General features: G+C 39.6%; 2 protein-coding genes across 3 annotated transcripts in view; both read right to left on the bottom strand.

Annotated features, from left to right (window-relative positions):
* Positions 1–23521, bottom strand: part of LOC115223262 (acetyl-CoA acetyltransferase, mitochondrial) — an 86542-nt gene that overhangs the window by 57074 nt on the left and 5947 nt on the right. The window lies entirely within an intron of this gene.
* On the bottom strand, positions 15105–16589 carry LOC115223277 (transmembrane protein 165-like). The gene has a single exon (XM_029793787.2). It carries the CDS (start codon positions 16401–16403, stop codon positions 15489–15491), a length of 915 nt encoding a protein of 304 aa, XP_029649647.1. The 5' UTR covers positions 16404–16589; the 3' UTR covers positions 15105–15488.

Here is a 23521-nt window from a genome sequence, read left to right on the forward strand (position 1 = left end):
TGGCACCTTAGTCTTATTTCGTGACAATTATAGTTTTCCTTTTGGGTAACACATTTCACACGTGCCTATATTAATTTATATATATATATATTGTTCAAACATATATATTATTTGAACTTGAAAGTAAATATTGTAATTGTGGCACGTAAAAAGCACCAACTGATCGTGGCCATTGCCAGCCTACTTTGGCACCTAAAAAGCACCATCCGTACATGGCCGATGCCAGCGCCGCCTTGACTGGCTCCTGTGTCGGTGGAACGTAAAAACCACCAACCGATCGCGGCCGTTGCCAGCCTCCCTTGGCACCTGTGCCGGTGGCACGTAAAAAGCACCCACTACACTCCTCATGGAGTGGTTGGCATTAAGGAAGGGTATCCAGCTGTAGAAACACTGCCAGATCAGACTGGAGCCTGGTGCAACCTCCTAGCTTCCCAGACCCAGGTTGAACCGTCCAACTCATGCTAGCATGGAAAAACGGACGTTAAACGACAATGATGATGATAATGATAATGATATATATTGTTCAAACATATATATTATTTGAACTTGAAAGTAAATATTGTAAAGAAGATTGTGTTACTGTAACAACAGCAGTAACAACAACAATGATGGCGAGGGTGGGGTGGGACAATACCAATAAAATAGTAGCAGCTAACAGTCGTAACCAATCAACCGTTGGTAAGTCTTTAGACTTGATCCAGGTGTGATGATTTAGTGAGATTAGAAAGCTAGATATGTTCAGCCTTTCACCATTGACACCAACACCCATTTACCTGTCCACTTGGCAGTCAAATAATGTCCACTTAAAGTAGCTAGCAGGTTACTTTATAGCCTACGTGTATACACATGTCACCAATCCAAATTATATTGTCTGCGTTGTCTAAAAATAATTCAACTGATTCACTCCAGTTAACTTCCTTGTTTATTAATTTTCGAATTTTAAGGAAGATTCAGTAACAGCTTGACCTGCAAGAAATAGCAACCAAATTTCTTCAAATTATACACTTCCATCTAAGAAATGAACACATTAGATAATATGGTCCAGAGGTCACTGTGGCATGTAAAAAGCACCATCCGAACGTGGCCGATGCCAGCGCTGATTTGACTGGCTTCTGTGCCGGTGTCATGTAAAAAGCACCAACCGATTGTGGCCATGCCAGCGCCGCCTCGACTGGCTTCTGTGCCGATGGCACGTAAAAAGCACCAACCAATCATGGCCACTGCCAGCCTCCCCTGGCACCTGTGCTGGTGGCACGTAAAAAGCACCCACAACACTCTCAGAGTGGTTGGCGTTAGGAAGGGCATCCAGCTGTAGAAACACTGCCAGATCAGACTGGAGCCTGGTGCAGCCACCTGGCTTCCCAGACCCCAGTCGAACCGTCTAACCCGTGCTTGCATGGAAACGGATGTTAAACGATGATGATGATGATGATGACAATTGGATTGCTCCAGGTCAGTCCTGATCCGGCTAATTCCCATATTCAAAATCATTCCAATAGTGCATCCTATCTTTTTTTTTTTGACATAGTGTATCTACAGCTACATTGCCCAACTTATTGGTGTTTAGGTTCAGGCAAACCTTGATCAAGCAAACCTATAACCAAAGGCATTCCAATCGTGAACATCCCATCTAATTTTCCAACATTGTGTATCTAGGTCTATGTTATTATTCAAAGCCAATGTGTCCTTTCTTTTATCATTTTCATACCAACCAACCTGTGACCACAACCTCAAATTCTCAAATATAGAATCATCATCATCATTGTTTAACGTCCATTTTCCATGCTGGGTTGGACGGTTCGACCGGGGTCTGGGAAGCCAGGAGACTGCACCAGTCTCATCTGGCAGTGTTTCTACAGTTTGATACCCTTCCTAACGCCAACCACTCCGAGAGTGTAGTGGGTGCTTTTTACGTGCCAGGGGAGGCTGGCAACGGCCACGATCAGTTGGTACTTTTTATGTGCCACCTACACGGAACCCAGTCAACGTGGCACTGGCATCTTTTTAGATATTCATACTGAAGTTAAAACCTCCCTTCATATTTTTATATGAGGACATTTTATTCAGTTCCAAACATTGCTTAATAATGGAAAAATTACTTACATCTACAAGTTTTTTACTCTGAATTTGATATGATTTATGGCAATTAAATATGACAATATCATAAGCTAACCTCATCGTCACTTGTAACAATCATTTCTAAGCAAAACAAGGGCAATGAAAGCCACTTTTAAATATTTTCCTACTCAGCACAGGTCATAAAAATGTAGCAAATTAAAAAGCTACAAGCAATGGAGATTATTTCTCTTCACAATTGTTGTATAATCCCAAATCAACTGTCAATGAAGGCTGAACTTCCTAATTTTCTCCCTCCTTCAGAATAAAAAAAATTTTTTTTACAAGTGAGGAATTGGTCCAATGCATCACATTGCAGTTCTTCAGTATGGTTTTGGATTCATATTCTACTGGATTCCAGTTTGACTATCACTGGTAAAATACCAGTATCATTACAAAATTGACTCTACTCAGGTCTTAAAATATTTGTAGTCGTGCTGGATTAAATATGTTAAAGCAGTGAATCTCAAACTTATTTTGTTATGGTATAGGTATAGATAAGGTGGCGAGCTGGCAGAAATGTTAGCATGCCGGGTGAAATGCTTAGCGGTATTTCGTCAGCCGTTAAGTTCTGAGTTCAAATTCCGCCGAGGTCGACAAATTAAGTACCAGTAAAAAGATTTGAGCGAGGGCGTTGCCAGTAGCACCTGACTAGCCTCTGTGCTGGTGGCACATAAAAAGCACCCACTACACTCTCGGAGTGGTTGGCATTAGGAAGGGCATCCAGCTGTAGAAACTCTGCCAGATCAAGATTGGAGCCTGGTGCGGATGTCTGGTTCACCAGCCCTCAGTCAAAATCATTCAACCCATGCTAGCATGGAAAGCGGATGTTAAACGATGATGATGATGATGATTTGGAGGTAACGGTATATTTTGTCTAGGGCCCTAATTATACTATCAAACCTCTTAGGGACAGAAGAGATAAAATGACCAAATAATTACAATTGTACTAAACTAGGATTCCATCAGTTTGTGAGTTAGCATCTATGTAACCAGAGCAATTCATCCATCAGTTCAAAATCTCACTAAACTACCAAACTGACTAGATTGAAAAGAGACCAAGGCAAATAGGTAGAGGAACTTTTAAGTAATCTCTCAAATTAATTCAATGTACGAGCTAAATCTCCTTCAGTAAATATTTACGAAATAACTTGCACCAATTACTTTAGCAGTTAAACTCACAACATTCCTATCTTTGAAATATTACTGGCCTAGATGACACCGACAGAGCATGTCTGCATCCACTTGCTTTGCTAAAAGTAGCAGCTAAATTCCTTTGAATAGACACTAGTCAATCTTAAAATAGGCGCAGGAGTGGCTGTGTGGTAAGTAGCTTGCTAACCAACCACATGGTTCCGGGTTCAGTCCCACTGCGTGGCATCTTGGGCAAGTGTCTTCTGCTATAGCCCCGGGCCGACCAATGCCTTGTGAGTGGATTTGGTAGACGGAAACTGAAAGAAGCCTGTCGTATATATGTATATATATATATATATATATGTATGTGTGTGTGTGTTTGTGTGTCTGTGTTTGTCCCCCTAGCATTGCTTGACAACTGATGCTGGTGTGTTTACGTCCCCGTCACTTAGCGGTTCGGCAAAAGAGACCGATAGAATAAGTACTGGGCTTACAAAGAATAAGTCCCAGGGTCGATTTGCTCGACTAAAGGCGGTGCTCCAGCATGGCCGCAGTCAAATGACTGAAACAAGTAAAAGAGTAAAAGAGTAATATGAGCCAAGGAGGAAGTTTCTGGGTGCCTTACTTACACAATGTAACAATCAAATCTTTAGCAACTAAAACATTATCATCATCATGGATGGACATCATTGCTTTCATGTCAATGTTTATTTTCTTAGGTTGCAAATGAGTTGGGCAGGTCAGTCACCCTGCGTATTACCAGACATCCTCTCATCAGTGAGGTTCAACATCCTGTGATCTAACCAAACCACTTCCTACCATGGCGAATATGCAACATTCTCCGCCATCCTCTTCATCACATGCATTATGTGAGCATATAGCAAAAAGTGATGGAATCTTCATGTGGTTACATGATCTGTTAGAAATAACAACCAAATCCCCTTAAATCACACCTTAATGTTGTAAAAAAAAACACACACACATAAGATAATGTAATTTTAGCTAAACTCATCATCATCATTTAATGTCCGCTTCCCATGCTAGCATGGGTTGGATGATTTTGACTGAGGGCTGGCAAACCAGATGGCTGTACCAGGCTCCAATCTTGATCTGGCAGAGTTTCTACAGCTGGTTGCCCTTCCTGCCGCCAATCACTCTGAGAGTGCAGTAGGTGCTTTTTATGTGCCACCGGCATAGGGGCCAGTCAGATGGTACTGGCAACAACCTCGCTCGAATCTTTTTACACATGCCATCAGCACAGGTGCCAGTATCTGAATAAACAATGTTGTGAGTCATGACTGGAAGACCTTTGATCAGGTCTATATCAAATCGGAGTAGAACTAGGAGTAACCCTTTAGCGTTCAGATCAGTCTATCAAATGAAATGCTTATTAATTGTTTTGAATTAATCATGCATTATCTTGTAGTTTAGAGATTTCGAGGATGTGGTTGTATAGTTTAAGAATGACATTGATGGGTAAGGTGAGAGGCCAGATATGGTTGGTTTGAACATAAAACAGGTAGAATATTTTGGCCAGATACGGCCAGTTTAAATGCTAACATTTTTTCAGTGGATTCCTATGTTTTCGATGACGGACATTCTTAATATGCCAAAAACCAGGTTTTCAAAATTTTCAATTCTCCCTCCACACCCCAAAATTTTGTAATTTTAACTTTTTTTTTTAGAATTTTTTTTTTTCAATCTATGTGGGAAAATATGGAGATTAAGAATATGGAAGAAAAAATAATTAAAATCGAATTTTTTTGGAGGAAACTCCAAAATTGATTCATACACCCCTTGCCACCCCATCCTGCTGTCTGAAAGTGAAAATGAACAGCTTGCGTTGTTTGTGTGTGCAAATGAACGGTTTTGATAGAAGCAAACACAATATTTGATAATATGCTGTTCTTCATTCAGAAAGAATAAAAACTTCATGGAACTTTGTTCATGTGTATCCCCACCCATAAAAAAAAAAGTTTGTATATCCGGAAACTACATGATATAACACATATTCGTAAAAAATTTCATTGAAAAATATCCATTTTTCTGAAAGTTATGATCATTCAAAGTCGGTGGCACAGAAACCTGTATATAATGCCTGGAATTTAAGTGCATAGTGTCCACAAAATTGACAACAATTTTTCCAGAGAAGGGAAGATAAGTTTTTTGTAAAAGAGATACTCCAAATCATTTCCAAGGGCACTGTGAAAAGAAATCTGAAATATCTCCATCAAAATGGAAAAATTCCAACTTGGTGGTGCTTCCTAACTTCGAAGTCGGCCTATAGCTGTATCTATGTGTCTTTGTGTTTGACATCCCGTCACTGCTTATAACCGCAGTTGCATTACATTATTTGCAACGGAGAGATAGGTATCCTCATCATGTCTCGGCTGATGTACTCTCCAGCCTTCATCCTGTATTCTGGTGGAATTTTGAACCCAACCCTTTATTTGACTAATGTTACGGCGTTTACATCCCCATAACTTAGTGGTTCGGCAAAAAAAAAACAATAGAATAAGTACTAGGCTTCAAAAATAAGGGGCTGTTTCATTGACTCAAGCCCTTCAAGGCGGTGCTCCAGTATGGCCACAGTCAAGTGATTGAAACAAGTAAAGGAATAACTCCACAATGTCACCTTTCTTCTTCTTGATGAACATCCATCACCCTTCTATAGTCTGTCTATGGATGCTGTCATCATTTGGATAAGAAAAATATTGAGTGAATCATTGACCCACATAAAAAGACCCTGATTGAATATCAAGCGTGTTTCATGAAATTTTGGTATATTACTGGGCATAACTATAAATTTCTGCTCCTTTCCCCGACACCTCCTCAACTTGGGATGATCCTAACTTTTAGGAAAATGGATAATTGTTAGTGAAATTTTCTATGAATGTGTTATACCATGTAGATTCTGAATATACAAAATTTTTTTTTTGGGGGGGGGGGGCAGTGTTTTAGCGGGGAATTTTAGAAAATTCGCTGGGGTCCACTTCAATTCGTCCTAACTTTCAAGAAAATAGATATTTTTTAATGAAATTCTCTACAAATATACCTCAGATTATGTAGATTCCGAGGACATAGGAATTTTGGGGGAAACAATTGGAGGTAATTTTTGAGAACCGTTTCCCACTCGCAGGTGTGTCTGAACAAGTCCATCGCTTGTAGAGAATTTCATTTAAAAATATCCATTTTCTTGAAAGTTAAGACGAATTGAACTCCAGTGAATTTTCCAAAACCCCCAAAATTTGGCTATATCCTTATGCCACATATTTTGTCCTTTAGAAGTAATTCCTGATGGACAAGGGGCTTTCAGTCTTCATATTCTTAACTGCTACCAAGAAGAATGGTTGGACCCTCACTTATGTTCACATTTGGACAGCTCTCATACATATAGTAGGCTTTAAATAGCGGAATGAAATGGCGAAGGGGATGTATGAATCAATTTTGGAGTTTCCTCATAGAAAAATTGAAATTAATTATTCACTTTTTCCCATATTTCTAATCTCCCTATTTTCCCATGTAGATTGAAAAAAAAAAAAAAAATTCGAAAAAAGTTAAAATTAAAAAATTTGGGGTGGGGAGGGGGAATTGAAAATTTCGAAAACATGGTTTTTGGCAATATTCAGAATCTCTGTCATCGAAAACTAAAGTCGATTTTTCGTGCTGGTGTACTTGTAAACATTAACCAACTTTTTAATTGGTTTGGAGAGAGTAATATACCAATCATTATGTACCCTCAAATACCCCTTGCACCCTATATAGATGGTGTGAGTGTGTTTTTGCAAGTACTGCCTGACTGGCTCCTGTGCTGGTGGCACGTAAAAGCACCCACTACACTCTCGGAGTGGTTGGCATTAGGAAGGGCATCAAGCTGTAGAAACTCTGCCAGATCAAGATTGGAGCCTGGTGCAGCCATCTGGTTCGCCAGCCCTCAGTCAAAATCGTCCAACCCATGCTAGCATAGAAAGCGGACGTTAAACAATGATGATGATATAGGGCAGTTCTCCACAACTGGTACACCATAGTGTAACCTGAACATTATTTTTTCCCCTATACTTTTTGTTATAGTTTTAGTTCAGGTGTTCTGCCGAATTTTGAAAAGAATATAAGTGTACTGCAAGTGAAAAAAGGTTACAGAGCACTGGTACAGGGCTACATTTGAACAGAAATACCTTGCAGTGTTCACCAATTTAGTTACCTCGTACCTTTGCATTTCATACCTTATGAGAACCATGAAATAGGTGCCAATTGTAACATTGGAGACTTAATCCACAATAATCCTCGACGGCCAAAGCCCAATGAAAGACTGCCATTAATGTTTAACTTTCTCATATACCACAGCTGTTCTTTATATAAATATATAGATTTATGTATGTAGCAAATTGTTTGCATTAATCTGGTATTTATCCTATAAAAAACACCTGTGGATCATTTGGTATTTTCTAAAATATTGAGAAGAGTAAAATAGCAATGAACTGGCAGGTACGCAACTGAGCCATTCTCATATAATTTTGGGGGTTCAAACAATGGTACTACTAGCATACAGTGGTTCTGGTGCGGGCACTCACGTACTCGCGCTAGCTAGTCGTGACTAGACGATCCTACGACTACCTAGCAAAGTAAATAAAACACAAAATAAATAATTTTTTTACACAAAGTAAATAATTTTTGCTAAACTAAGTAAATAAAACACAAAGTAAATAACACAAAAATACAAAATAAGGATCGACTAGTCACGACTAGCTAGCACGGATGCGCGAGTACGCGCACCGGGACCACTGTTCTCAAGTAGTACCTCAACCAACTACTGTTCAGACAAAATATTTCCAACTTTGCTTGCGATTCTCCAAAGTAAATTGACACAATAAACCTTGAAGTAAATATTGTGGCAATTGAAATCCTCTTCTCCCCAAATAAGATGTAACAGCAAATATAACAAAAAGTTCAAATGCCATGCTGGGCTGTCAATGTCCTTCAGTGAGCACCAAGGTGTCAAAACAAAAATGCACTGATCGAAACCATTTGCCCCTGCCCTAACATTGGATACCAGAACCCTTAGATTCATTTACGTATGAGGGTGATTCAAAAAATAATGCCATTTTGTTTAGGATAAGTATAATTACCAACACAGGAACATGTATCCTACATCAAAATGAAGCTGGTCATCTGTGGATCACATCCCTACTTTTCAACATAGTCACCATTTCTCTCAATAGCAATGTTCCACTTTTGAATGAGAGCATGTATCCCTGCCCCGTAAAATTCTGTTGGCTGTTCTTTGAGCCACTTCACTAGTTTTCTTTTCCACGTCACTGGAATAATGTTTGCCTCACAAACCTTCTTTCATGGCGCCGAAGAGATGATAGTCTGAAGGCGCTAAATTTGTTGAGCGTGGAGGCAATGAAGAAGTGGCTCAAAGAACAGTCAACAGAATTTTATGGGGCAGGGATACATGTTCTCATTCGAAGGTGGAACATTGCTATTGAGATGTGTTGAGGTTAACCTCAACACATCACAAGGCCAATCAGTAGATGAGTGGAACATGCAGAGTAGTCTGTGACTACAGAGGACATACAATGTCAGTATGCACACACAACAGAATGTAAGCATCTTAAGAGAAAAAAATGGATATGAGGCATCAGATGTGGTGTGTGAGAGACAGCTGATCTTTAACTGTGGAGGGAACCTGTGGAAGAGGTAGACCCAGGAAGAAATGGTGAAGTGTAATCTTCGGATGCCAAGTCTCACCGAGGCAATGACAAATGACTGAGTCCTTTGGCGATTTGTTGAGCCTTAGAAGACTCATCAAGCTGAGTGAAATTGTAGTCGTGGTCAGTGCTGGTGACATGTAAAAAGCATCCAGTACACTCTGTAAAGTGGTTGGTGTTAGGAAGGGCATCCAGCCATAGAAACCAAGCCGAAACAGATAACTGGAGCCTGGTGCAGCTTTCTGGTTTTCCAGTTCTGGTCAAACCATCTTACTCATCCCAGAATGGAAAACAGATGCTAATGATGATTATTATGTACTTGGACTCAATCCATCATCCTTTTTAGCATAATCACCTGAATCAGATCTCAGGATGACTTCCCTTCAACAGATTCAGGGACTCTGAAAAGGGGTTACCTGTGTTGCCCTTCATCTTCTCACTTAGCATAAAAAAAAAAAAACTCCTTTTGTTAATGTCTTTCTGTTGAAATATGCTGTTTTTTTCCCCTATTAATTTGGAAAATAATGAATTTATTGAAATAACTTTTTCCCTATTAACCTGAAGTTTGAAGCAAATTGATAAGAAATTTTGATGAAAGATTTTTAATTTAAATCACTTGAAATCAGTAAGTTTGCAGCATAGAACCAAAGTTGGTGTCAGGCAAGTTGCTATCAAAAGCATTGATGAAAGGGTTTTGCTGAAAGGCACAATCTTATATTCTCTCTTTTACTTGTTTCAGTCATTTGACTGCGGCCATGCTGGAGCACCGCCTTTATTCGAGCTACTCGACCCCGGGACTTATTCTTTTGTAAGCCCAGTACTTATTCTATCAGTCGCTTTTGCCGAACTGCTCAGTAACGGGGACATAAACACACCAGCATCAGTTGTCAAGCAATGCTAGGGGTACAAACAAACACACACACGCATATATATATATATATATATACATATATACGACGGGCTTCTTTCAGTTTCCGTCTACCAAATCCACTCACCAGGCTTTGGTCGACCCAAGGCTATAGTAGAAGACACTTGCCCAAGGTTCCACGCAGTGGGACTGAACCCGGAACCATGTGGTTGGTAAACAAGCTACTTACCACACAGCCACTCCTGCGCCTATTTTATGTGTATGAATTCATAACCAAAGTGTTGGCATACAGTATAAAACCTAATGAACATCTGACGACTAATGTCATACTCGAAGTGTTCTGGCCACTCTGAAATGTAAATGACCAGGCCAGAGGAGGTTTCAAGTCCAGTAAGGAAACCTCTTTAGTGTTAATGTTGTCACAACATTTTTCCTTCCTTTTTTTTTTTTTTTTTTAAAGCTAAGGGTAGGCCTAACATTGCATGGTTTAACACCATCTCCTGGCCCTTTGGTTTCCTTGTGGGCAGTTGCAAGTATTAAAATCAAGCCCCTACACATTCCTTAGTTTATGCCACCAGTTTTCAAAAGAGTTTTTCTTCCTCATTCCTTTTAGTTCTGCTATCTCTGCCTATCAAAAAACCTTCATCAATTACTAGTTACTATTTACTTTAATTGCCAGCATATAAGATGCATCCCTATCTTACAAGTATATTTTGAGGAAAAACCAATTTTATAATGTACCCCATACTAACTGAAAGACATTTAAATTAAAGCGGTTTTGCAAAGGAAAGTGTATGATTCTATGCATGTAAATACAATGTGACAGTATATTGGAATTAAGTACAAAACCATAGATTTATCATTTATAAACTTCATTATACGTGCACTGTTATTTCAGTTTATCTTCAGATTAACCGCATAGTTATTAATATTTTGGTCAATAGAAGTGCCATAGAGGATATATAATTCATATTTTTGGCAGCAATAATGCTTTGTGTTACTGCAAGCAACACCAGGCATCGTTGCTATGGTTTTGTCATCCACTCATTGCAAACAGCTGACAGGTACACAGAGTTTAACATTACTTTCGTTTTGGAAGAATCTTCATTTAGACCAGTGCTTCTCAATTGGTCTTATAATTTATGTGCAATAAATTAGTATTATAATGCACAAAATACTTTAATTTTTTTGACACGTAAAAGCACCAACCGATTGTGGCCGTTTGCCAGCCTCCCCTGGCACGTAAAAAGCACCCACTACACTCACGGAGTGGTTGGCGTTAGGAAGGGCATCCAGCTGTAGAAACACTGCCAGATAAGACTGGAGCCTGGTGCAGCCTTCATGGCTTACCAGACCCCAGTTGAACCGTCCAACCCATGCTAGCATGGAAAACGGACGTTAAACAATGATGATGATGATTGTGCTCAGTAGACTTATGGATATCCAGCCCCTAGCCTACAACACTTAGTGTCTCATCCAGAATACAGCTGCAAAGCAATTTTTTGAGACATTTACAAATAAAAAATAATGTCTTATACACTGGCAAATACAGTAACTATCATTCCCTCTGCATTGATGCCTCTCAAATCCTCTTTCTCTGAAACCATTATCCTTAGAGACTGTAACGTATATAACCCTTCCTGATATTGCTTGTACAGAGACGTCCAATATCCATGCTACCATCAAAGTACAAAGAGTTCACTGATTACTAATTACAATTTCATAATGACGCACATGCAATATAACTAGTAGAAAACTATAAAATTTCATATCAACAATATCATAATTATTGAACATCATTATCATTAGCAATTCAATTTTTAAACATGAACAAAAAAATTTAAACAGAAATACAAAAGAAATACCAAGAATACTTTGTAAATGAATGAGATTTTTTCTTTTTTTTTTTTTACAAATGTTTATTTTACAATATATATAAATATTGCTGCATAGTGAAGATGGTAGTTAGCTCTGGTATAGTGCGAGGGCAAGTTATGATGAATTTAGGGAACCTAGAAGCTGCCCACTGGTTGAGATCACTATTGCTTCAGAACATTTATACATATGAACATAGATGTAGTTGGTTAGTTGTGAAATCAGAATTAACTTGTCTACAATTAGAAACAATAAAAAAATTTATTCTCTACAAATACTATCTTTTGATTATTATCATTATTATTACTATTGCTTTAACTAAGCTGTATGGTTGGAAAGTTGTTGACAAAACAGTTGTACAACACATTGGGAGTTAATACTATTTTAATTAAGACAAGAAGCTTTTGCAACATAGAACCTATTGAATTGTGAAACAGAAAAATGACATCCTTCAGAAGTAGATAAAAATATTCTTTGTCTAATTTTTCCTATCCAAAAACTCTCTCCCAACCTACATTTCCTCTTTATCCACAAACCGGCAACAGTTTAACACGAACCCCACTCAGTTATTTTTCTCAAGGCTAGTCAAACAGGTTCAAGAAAGATATTGGATATTGCCCTTCCTTAAATCTAGCAATGAGTGACTGGCTGCAGGTAACTCGGATGCCCTGTCTATCAGAGTAAAAAATATGGGTGCACATATCAAGTCAACAGCATGCATGAAGCTGCCTTAATGGATCTTCTCTACATGGTATAACCTCAGCTCAAAATTTAATAAAACCATCTTGTGATCAGACTACTTTATCTAAGCCACAGGGAATTAAAATATTGGCCTTTTTCCTCTCTGGATCATTAATCACTTCTGTTGATCAAGTATCAGATTTTTGGTGCCACAACCTTCCTACAGACATATGGCAAATAAAGTACAAGATACAAGGAGAAGTGCTTAATAAACAAAATATAAAGAATTTGTTGAAACTTCAAAGAAATACAGAATTCGGTTAGTTTCACATATTTTATGATCACAGAATTAATTACCTTGGGTCACACAACTGACGATCACGCATGAACTAAACCTTCACTTCAGATCAACAACGTGCTTGCATTTTATGGTAAACCTTTAATCAAAATGATCACAGCTTAGCACAGCAGAGGTTTACCAATGTAGAAATGACCCTTGGTCTACCATATAGAAATGACCCTAAAATGCTGCTTAAGGTCCACATTTTGCCACAAAAAATGTGTACCATGTGAGAATAATCAACTTGTATATATCTATGTGGGAATTACTTCAATAATATACAGACCAAAGACATGAAATGGTTACACACGTCTGGTAATATCTAAAGTTTGTGAAGAAAATTTTCATTAACAACAAAAATAATTCTTGAAATGTTGTGTGTGTGTGAGTGTAAATTTGAGTAACTCAAGATTGTGTCAGTACGAGTTGACAGTAAAAGAACTCTAGATTACTGCAGTCAAGAACCACTTGTATAACACCATCGTTGTATTTGTATACAGTGAAGCAGTTGGGAATTCTATAACCCACAACGCTATCTCGTTCATAAAGCGCCAATGTGAAGTCACTGGCATTATTATTATTATTATACACACGCCTCAGACTTGGGTTACAACTGTTACTACCTTGTTTAACACATTATATGCTACTTCCCACGTTTTATTTCAAAATCCACCACCAGCATTGTCATCTGAGAGAAAAAAAAACTTTGGATGTTATCATTTCATTATCATTCTAACAAAAAAACAAAAAAAAAAACCAATAATTAATAAAAAGAAAAAGTCAGTAGTAAAAATAGCATTGAATAAACAAAACGTTTCCCTGAGTGTCTATCCTTATGTGCCGACCACTACAAACCCAAACACTGACGAACCGGGTACGGAGGGTGGTGGGGTGGAAAGGGGGGGGGAATTGAGACAACGTGACAAGGTGTTTTTGTAACTGTAAATAGATGAGCTAATTGGTATACACTGGTGACGGGGGGTGGGGCACTTTGCGTCGAGCTTTGATTGACATCATCCCCCCTTATTCCAGGCCAGCCGTCGGGACTCGAGACTAAAACCCTAATATAAACACAGAACTAAAATACACTTTATGGTTTTCATGAAATTGATTTATGGATAATAATTTTTCTTTTTCTTTTGATAAAAATATGAACAATTGTAATAATCTTCAAGCAAACATATATATATAAGTAGACGTGTGAAAGTATTTTGTGTATATATATATGACACACACACACAAACGTGTTAGTAGTATGTTCGCAAGCAGAGTAACACCCATTGTATTGAAAGAGTGGATAAAAATAGAAAAAAAGCGAGAGAAAAGTCAAAAGAAGGCCGTTTTTCACACAAATATTAAATATTTGAATAAAACGTTAACATTTGCCCCAAATTATTGGGGATGTGCCATTTGCCTTCAAAGACTTGTTTGGGGGTTAAGTGAACAGAGTTATTGAAGGCTATTCAAACTATATTCAATAAACACAATGAGTTTCTCAACCAACGACAGAACGGTTCGAAACGAAGCCAAGCAACCTGACAAGGTAGTAATTGACGTAAAGCACCAGGCCCCCCCATTAGGATTTACGACCCAAGTGGTTTTCAAAATATAACCTCCACCCATTGCATCAGTTGCGCTCGTACGCTTCACTTCAGAATTAGAATTGGAGAGAGAGAGAGAGAGAGAGAGGAAGTGCGTGGAAAAAACGCTGGAAGGACATTTCTCTTCCTTTAAAAAAAATAATAAATCGGCGATCTTTCGTCTCCAGTAGACCTTTCCGTCGATTTCCGTAAAAAATTTTTTTTATTTTACATATGGGCTTGCGGGAACTTTTGAAGTAATGAGAGCGAAAGAGACTAAGAGAAAGCGATTGTATGACGAGGGAAGTTCTTTTGAAGTTACCGTGCATGTGAAGCATTGATGTACATGTGTGTGTGTGTTTGATGGGGTGTGGGAGACAGACAGTATGTTGTGTAAGTGAAGTGCTTCTGTTAGTGTCTGTGAAGAGACAGAGAGAGTAATGTGTGAAAGAAAGAGATAACTGAAATTTTTTACTCGGTGTATGTGTACCGTGTATATGTATGTATATTACTTCAAAGGTTCCCGCAAGCCCATATGTAAAAAAACACACTTCCAAAAGTAAAATATATTTATCTACGCAAATGCGCAGACTTTTTTCTTCCTGCTTGTAGATTCAAACACGTACTTTAATATATATATATTATTCTCGACCACCCATCTCGCTGCAAGCAAGGTTATCCAGTTATAAAATCTCAACTTATTGTATACAAACAATATACATTTGGTGTGTGTAACAAACGTGTGTGAATGGAAAATTTTCGGTATTAATTATGAGTATATATTGGTGTACTGTTGTTTGTGAATAGTATATAATTAATGTGTGTGTATACACTGTAATTCTCTTGTTATTGTGGTCCCACATTCTTCACATTATTCTGATGATAAAAAAAAAATCTCGAAATGGTACTGAGAGGTAATGGGTTAGGGTATATATAGTTACACCTGTTTCTTGTTAGTTTCTCTTATGCCTATAATTTTATAGATCTTTGATATGGAATATACTGGACATAAGTCTAATTATGAAGAAACATTTTTATAAATGATTTTGCTAAAAAAGAACAAAAAGAACTAATAATAATAAAGGTCAGTGAAATGTAATAGATGGTGTGAACCACACACGCACATACATACATACAAATATATACATAAATATACAGTGATATATATCAATAACTATATGTTATCACTCAGGACCTATAACCAAAGCAGAAAGGGCAAACATGATAAATACGACCCCTCCAACCAATGTGACAGTTCTTGTAGAAATCTTCTGTGCTATTATCCGGCCACCGATCACAGCTAGTCCGGTACAAAGAGAGTGTCCCAAGACACCACCAATTATAACACCATAAATATCCTCACGAGCCGCCAGAATAATCGTCGTCACCTGGGATCGATCCCCCCACTCGGCCAGAAAAGTCAGAGTCAAGGCCTGCAGGAATATCGTAGATATTAACCCGGTCAGCCACCGCCGACCGGGGGTTCGAATGATGCCAGTCTCTACGTCCTGAGAGTAGCTGGCCTTCTGCATTTCGTCCTCTCTCTTCTTCAGGTCGGCTTGCACTTCTTCGTACTCCTCCTGGCCATCGTCCGCGGACATTTCGTAACCGTCCTTCAGCATCTTCAGACCGAATATAGCGAAGAGCAACGAAGAGATGTAGAAGGTGTATTTCCGAGGGATAATTGTTGTAGCAAAACCGAGAATGGCAGATAAAACAGTCATAAGTGCCAGGGCTGCCATCGCTCCCAAAAACACTGTTACCCGGGAATGTCTCATGGCCATTATAGCCGCAATGAAGAAGGTTTTGTCTCCCAATTCGGACACTATGATGACCGACAGGGAAGCAATAAAGGCATGGATGAAGCCCAAATTAGTTGATCCTATCGCTTCGGCCTCTTTCTGTGTTCCGAGGGGCCCCGTTTTGTCGACGGTGTGTGACACCCCCAGTTTGTGCTTGTTGGAGCCCGGTGGTCCCGCATCGTCCTTGATTCCTGGTTCCAGCGGAACCGACTCCGCGTTAGAAGATGTGGCAACGAGCAGCAGAGAGAGACCGAACGAAGATACCAGGCACCATCTCAGCATCCACGAAACTGTCATAGCACGTCCTTTCGCCAGCGTTATTTCCTGTGTAGACAGACGACTTGAATCTGCCAAGTAGAACCGTCTGTTCTGAGAAAATAAAAATGAAGAGAAAAGTGAATTGAGAAGCGACAGAGATCAAAACTACGTCCGTCTCGAATTATGTCGACAGACTTACCGGAAGTTGACTTCACCCAATACAAAGCCAGCACTTTTATTCTACGTATCGAAATAAAAAAATTTCGTTTGAGTGACACCCTTACTTTCTAAAACTTAGTATATAGTGAAAATGATAAAATAATGAAGAGATAATCGTAATAATAATAATAATATAAAATAATATTAATGTACCTTAAAGATAATCAAATATTTATACTACGTACTAAATACTAGGCCATAAAAGCAACTACAGATATTTACGGGATTCATTTCTAGCTCTGTGTATAACCAGCAATTAAAATAACGACGATAATTAGGAAGAATGGTAATTAATAATTAGTTAAATTAATTTTAGAACACCCTGAACCGATGTAGAGCAGTCGTGAATAAAAGATAGCAGGTTTGTTTGCGGATAAAGTAATATACACAGTGCGAAAGAAGCAAGGTGAACAAATGTCAGAGACAGGGAGGTGTGTATGACGTGTCTATATTCATGTGCGTATACATGTTCAGCGCCGCCCGCCCTGTACAGGATCGTGCGAACCTATTACCAAATATTTTCCAGACAAGACTAGTTTAGTGTGGTCCATACAGCATTATCCGATATGTCCTTTTTCAAGAGGGCAGGGCGTGAGCTGAAGAAAAATTTGGCTGTTATTTCTAGCAGGACCAGTGACCCCGTGCAGGGTTTTTTTTTTTTTTGCATGTGTAACGTGTAAGTTATACATTACGGAAGGTTGCTGTAGTCGTCCCCGGGTCAATCTTATTCAACAGACATGATCAAAGATATTCCAGTCATGACCATCTCGTCTTTTATTTATTTATTTATTTATTTGTTTTTGTCAAGGGCCAATTTGATAAATTATCTTTTTACCTTTTACTTAGTTCAGTCATTGGACTACAGCCATGGTGGGGCTCCATTTTAAAGAATTTTTAGTCCATAGAAAACATTTAAAAATCCTGGTACTTTTATGCTATCGACCTCTTCGGCTGAACCGCTAAGTTACGGGGGTGGAAACACCAATACCAGGTGTAAAGCGGTGGTGGTGTATAAAAGCACACACACACATACACACGACAGGCTTCTTTCAGTTTCCGTCAACCACATCCATTCACGAAGCTCAAGTCGGCCCGGGGCTACAACAAGAAGTGCCACGCAGTGGGACTGAACTCAAAGCCATGTGCTTGGGAAGAAAGCTTCTTACCACACAGCGACGCCTGCGCCTCTGTTTTATTGCCATGGAAGATCCTCATTAATAATAAGGCCTCGGATTTGGAAAGACCATGTTGTATGCTGTTCGTGTTAGGGGAGGAGATACAATGAAGTTTGTTGATGTGAGCAGAGCTTGTTTGTTTTTGTTTTACCTCTGGCATGACCTTTCACGGTCTCTTGTTCATGGACATGTTGCCGTGATGTAACACGTACTTGTTGCTGTTAATCGATACAAGTAAATGTTACCGTGATGTGACCATGTATATGTGTTGTAACACATGTAAGGGTTGTCTAGATGTACAGGTTGTAATACAAGCATCATCATCATCGTCATCGTTTAACATCCGTTCTCCATGCTAGCATGGGTTGGACGGTTCGACTGGGTTCTGGGAAGCCAGGAGGCTCCACCAGGCTCCAGTCTGATCTGGCAGTGTTTCTACAGCTGGATGCCCTTCCTAACGCCAACCACTCCGAGAGTGTAGTGGGTGCTTTTTACATGCCACTGGCACAGGGGTCAGGCGAGGTTGGCAACAGCCACGATTGGTTGGTGCCTTTTACATGCCACTGGCATGGAACCAGTCGAGGCGACACTGGCAACGGCCACGTTCAGATGGTGCTCTTTACGTGCCACCAGCACTGGTATCACAACTACAATTTCCATTGATTAATTGATCGATTTCACTTGCCTCAACAGGTCTTCGCAAGCAGAGTTTTGTGTTCAAAGAAGGAAAGGTATGGATAAGTGAACTGGCTACATCCCAGGTAAAGGCCATGGGTTATGGTCACACAAATTGTGATGTAATACATGTACAGGTGGTTGTGCTTTAAAACTCACATGGTTCTATGATCTGATGCACGTACATGTTGCTGTGATGCATCAGCTGCATAGCTGCAAGAGAACTTAAGGTTGAACATTGGAGAGCTATTCTGCTGCTTGACCTGCAAGAGTAGTAGTCAAATCTATCTATAACTTTCACCCTCTTATATAAAGCAAGGAAATATTACATACTTGTATTCCTACAAACTCCTAAAAGAAGACTGGATCATCAGGCTTGAAATGAAGTCTGCTTGGTCAGAGTTGAGCTGAGGTTAAAACAACAACTTCAGGTTGATCACTTAAACTACTGATACGGAATAAAAGGGATTCTTTAGATCTACTGACAAGTCCTTAGATGACATTTCTGAGTTAAGTTACTGATTGAATCCGCGTCCTTTATTTAATAATATAAATAATAATCATAATCATTGTTTAACGTCCACTTTCCATGCTAGCATGGGTTGGACAAATGACTGAGGACTGGCGAACCAGATGGCTGTACCAGGCTCCAATCTTGATCTGGCAGAGTTTCTACAGCTGGATGCCCTTCCTAATGCCAACCACTCAGAGAGTGTAGTGGGTGCTTTTTACGTGCCACCGGCATGGAGGCCAGTCAAGTGGTACTGGCAATGACCTCGCTCGAATCTTTTACACATGCCACCGGCACGGGTCCCAGTAAGGCGACGCATATATACACACATACATAGATTGGCATATTTTGGTCATATTATGCGGAGAAAATCCCAGGAGAAGGACATCATGCTCAGAATGGTCAGTGGCAAGAGAGGAAGAGGCCGACCAAGAACCCGCTGGCTTGACACCATCAGGAGTGACACGGGAATGGCCATAGCCAATCTGAAAGAAGCGACCCAGGATAGAAATGGCTGGAGAACACTGATCCATCGAGTAACCGAAAGTCGACTTCGACTGAGCGGATAGATAGATAGATATACATGTACATGCCTACATATATATGTATATATGTATGTATATATGGGTACAGGATGTCAAAAAAACGTGAACAAATTGAGAAACGAGAACATAAAAAACAAGAGCATGGAAAACAAACTTTTTTTTTGTACAACTAAAGTAACAAATAGATAAACGACACAGGCAAAGTAGAGAACAATCCCTTCATCAGTTGTCCCCTGTTTTATCTACTCCATGTTTCGAAGGTAGGGACAAGACGCGACTTTGTTAAAACAGTCCTTCCCGCAAAGCAAATTAAATAAAATTTGGGATTTTTTGCGGAGGGTTAAAGTGGTAACAAAAACAGGACAGTAAGAACAAACAGTGAGGGCTGTTAAGCCATAACGAGGTGAAGTGGTGAACACTGGGAAAATGAGCTTTGAGAAGAGACAGGCAAAAGCACGTCTTATCTTTAGGAAGGAAGTGGAAGAAAGAAAGATAGAGTCAAGGAGGAAAAGTGAGAGAGAGAGGGGGAATGGTGAAGGGCAGAGGAGAAGAATTAGAGAAAGGGTGGGAGAGAAAACCAGAAAGGAAGTATCCTTTATTTAATAACTGGGTTTGCTATTCTAACCACTGGCCAAAGCAGAGCAGTACTGCAATTAAAAAATAAAGACTTTAGGTACAGGTATGACTGTGGGGTAAGAAGTTTGCTTCCCATCCACATGGTTCAGGGTTCAGTCTCACTGTGTGGCACCTTGGGTGTTTTTTACTATGGCCCTAGGCCAACCAAAGTCTTCCTTGGATCTTTCCTTTTCCTATGTTTCTGACGAAGAGCTCCGCTCAAAACGTTAAATCCTCCTTTCTTTCCTTTCCTGAGTGTCCAATAACACTATACTTGTTCCACATCCTCGCGTTGTGTTTTCATGTTTGGATTAACTTTATATATATAGTTAAATCCAATAGATGCCCTTCCTAACGAGAGTGGTTGGCGTTAGGAAGGGCATCCAGCTGTAGAAACTCTGCCAGATCAAGATTGGAACCTAGCGCAGCCATCTGGTTCGCCAGTCCTCAGTCAAATCATCCAACTCATGCTAGCATGGAAAGCAGACGTTAAACGATGATGATGATGATGATGATGTAAGTGTTTGTCCCCTGCCACTGCTTGGCAATTGGTGTTTGTTTGTTTACATCCCTGTAGCTTAGTAACCTGGTAAAAGAGACTGAAAGAATAAGTACCAGGTTTAAAAAAAAGGTTGATTTTTTGGGGCTAAAATACTTTAAGGTGGTGCCCCAGCATGGCTACAGTCCAACGACTAAACCAAAAAATAAAAGACATCTCCAACAATGATGCATTCAACAGAAATGATGGCAACAAAGGAATCAGTCTAGTGGTTAAGTACTTATAAAATGCATCAGTAGTTAGAATAGCAGATGCAGTTGGTAACATAAAGGTTCCAAGTTCTGTCACTGGTTTAGCACAAGAGTATCACCTGAAGTTGATTGGTATGCAAGCCAAACAACAGAACTGTTGTAAACTCACCTCAGAAAAATGCAGACCAATTGTAAAACTAATTAAAGGCTTTCTTCTTTGCTTAGCTTGTTAGGAAGTCTATTGGTACGTAAGGAACATTATTTTAATAAATTCTGGTTTGTGAACAACACAAGAAGCCTGAAGATCACTATAAATGCTAAGCTTCCTCGTCCTTCTTACGGTAAATGAACATTCTCAATATGACTGAAAGAAAAAAGACTTCAGCTGGCAACAACTATCAATTTTTTACAAGGCTAAAATAAGGCCCATAATGGGGCACTGATACCTATTTCTTTACTACCCACAAGAGGCTAAACACAGAAGGGACAAATAAGGACAGACAGACGGATTAAGTCGATTATATTGACCCCAGTGCGTAACTGGTACTTATTTAATCGACCCCGAAAGGATGAAAAGCAAAGCTGTACTCGGCGGAATTTGAACTCAGAACGTAGCGGCAGACGAAATACTGCTAAGCATTTCGCCCGGCATGTTAACGTTTCTGCCAGCTCGCCGCCTTATTGGGGCACTGATACCACTTTTTGGACAGTGCTGTTACACTATACACAAAGATTTTAAGCTGCATTCAAAGAAAGGTGACTTGACCTGCCAAACTCTGGTCCACAGATGTACTGTTTTCTCCCTCACTGCCCTCCTCTTTCTACAAGAGCCACTATTTGGAGCTGGATAATCTCATGTCACATCTACTTAGGTATGTCACATCTACTTAGGTGCCCTCAGTCACTTGTCTCTCCTCCTCTCAGAACCCATATTGCTTCTACCATGTCTAGGCCCTGCACTAACCATCTTTAATTCCTTCTTTGCAGATGTTTTTCCTGCAGCCATCGACTTGCAACCAATCACACCAGTCTCAGAAACCCTGCAAAAGCCGCACTGGACTAAAAATAAATAAATGGCAAAATGTATAACTGGAAACTTCTCATTTCTTCTACTAGTTTAAGTACAAACCAACCTGGAATATTCTGTTTAGTTACTTTACCTGAAGAAACAGCACCCAATTCTCACTTAAATCACACTCTATGTTTAGAAAAGAAAAGTAAACATCAAATCATTAGTTTGTGATATCTCTGAATCGACAGGAAGGCCATGGATGAACTACCTTTGATCATAAGTTTGCTTGATCAGGACTGACCTGGAGCTAAACAACAGCAATAATATTGGTTTTCACTCAAGACAAATGTTCGATATTTTAAACAAAGACAAGATGTCTACACCTTTCATAGAGGAATTAGTCGTGTTGTGACTGGTTTTTTTTTTGAGTATTGTGACTCCAGGGTACAGTCGAGCTTTTGGGAACTTAACTCCTTGTTCTAAGGTTTGTAACACTTTACAGCAGACAATACAAAAACTGTTCAAAATCTGCTAATCTTCACCATCTCACTTCTCCCTCAATGCATGGAATATGCTGTAGTTTAGTTCCAGGTCAGCTGAATGAAGTAGATCTACAATGAAAGGGCTTTCCAGCCATGACCATGCTAGTGTATTTAGAATCATATCCAATTTTCGTTTTTTCTTCTTTTAAAGTGGTAGAATGGAATGAAGGAGGTTTGGCTGCTATCTCAAGCAGATTGACACATCTTCATTGACTTGTTCATGATGAAGGAGCAGAATGGTGCGAAAGTGAAGAAAGAGTCACCTCTTGACCGCTGAAGCCAAGTCATGGTGTAGATTTTTACACACAAGTGAAGTTTTAGGAGAGAGCAAATTTTCGTTGAATTTCACATTAATTCTGTGTGAAGGGAGACAATTCTTATTTATGGACAAAATTCAAGACTTGTAAAAACTTAAATCCGATATGTTATCACCTACTTTGCAATCACACACAACTTTACGGTTTTGATTAATAAGAGAGAGGAGGTTGTCATCAGATCAAAGACCTGACCTAAATGTTTGCAACAGATTAGACTCTGCTGAAAGTACACAGGGCCAGGGGATGGGTTAAGCTTTACAAGTCTTTGGTTGACCTAAGGATATGGTAGAAGATACCTGTGCAGCATATCATCATCATCGTTTAACGTCCGCTTTCCATGCTAGCATGGGTTGGACGATTTTGACTGAGGGCTGGCGAACCAGATGGCTGCACCAGGCTCCAATCTTGATCTGGCAGAGTTTTTACAGTTGGATGCCCTTCCTAACGCCAACCACTCCAAGAGGATAGTGGGTGCTTTTTACTTGCCACCAGCATGGGGGCCAGTCAGGCGGTACTGGCAATGACCTCACTCGAATCTTTTTACACATGCCACCGGCACAGGTGCTAATAAGGCGACGTTGGTAACGATCACGCTCGAATGGTGCCCTTTTACGTGCACCGGCATGGAAGCCAGTTGGCTGCTCTGGCAACGATCACGCTCAGATGTTGCTCTTGGCACCCTACTAGCATGGGCACAAGTGCCAGTAAGGCGACGCAAAGGAGATTCCAAGTGTGGAAGCCAAATGGACACTCTATGAACTATGCAGACATAGATGTAAAGATGAAGTTTTAGGGT

The sequence above is a fragment of the Octopus sinensis genome, linkage group LG2, assembly GCF_006345805.1.
Source record: "Octopus sinensis linkage group LG2, ASM634580v1, whole genome shotgun sequence".
Taxonomy (NCBI): domain Eukaryota; kingdom Metazoa; phylum Mollusca; class Cephalopoda; order Octopoda; family Octopodidae; genus Octopus; species Octopus sinensis.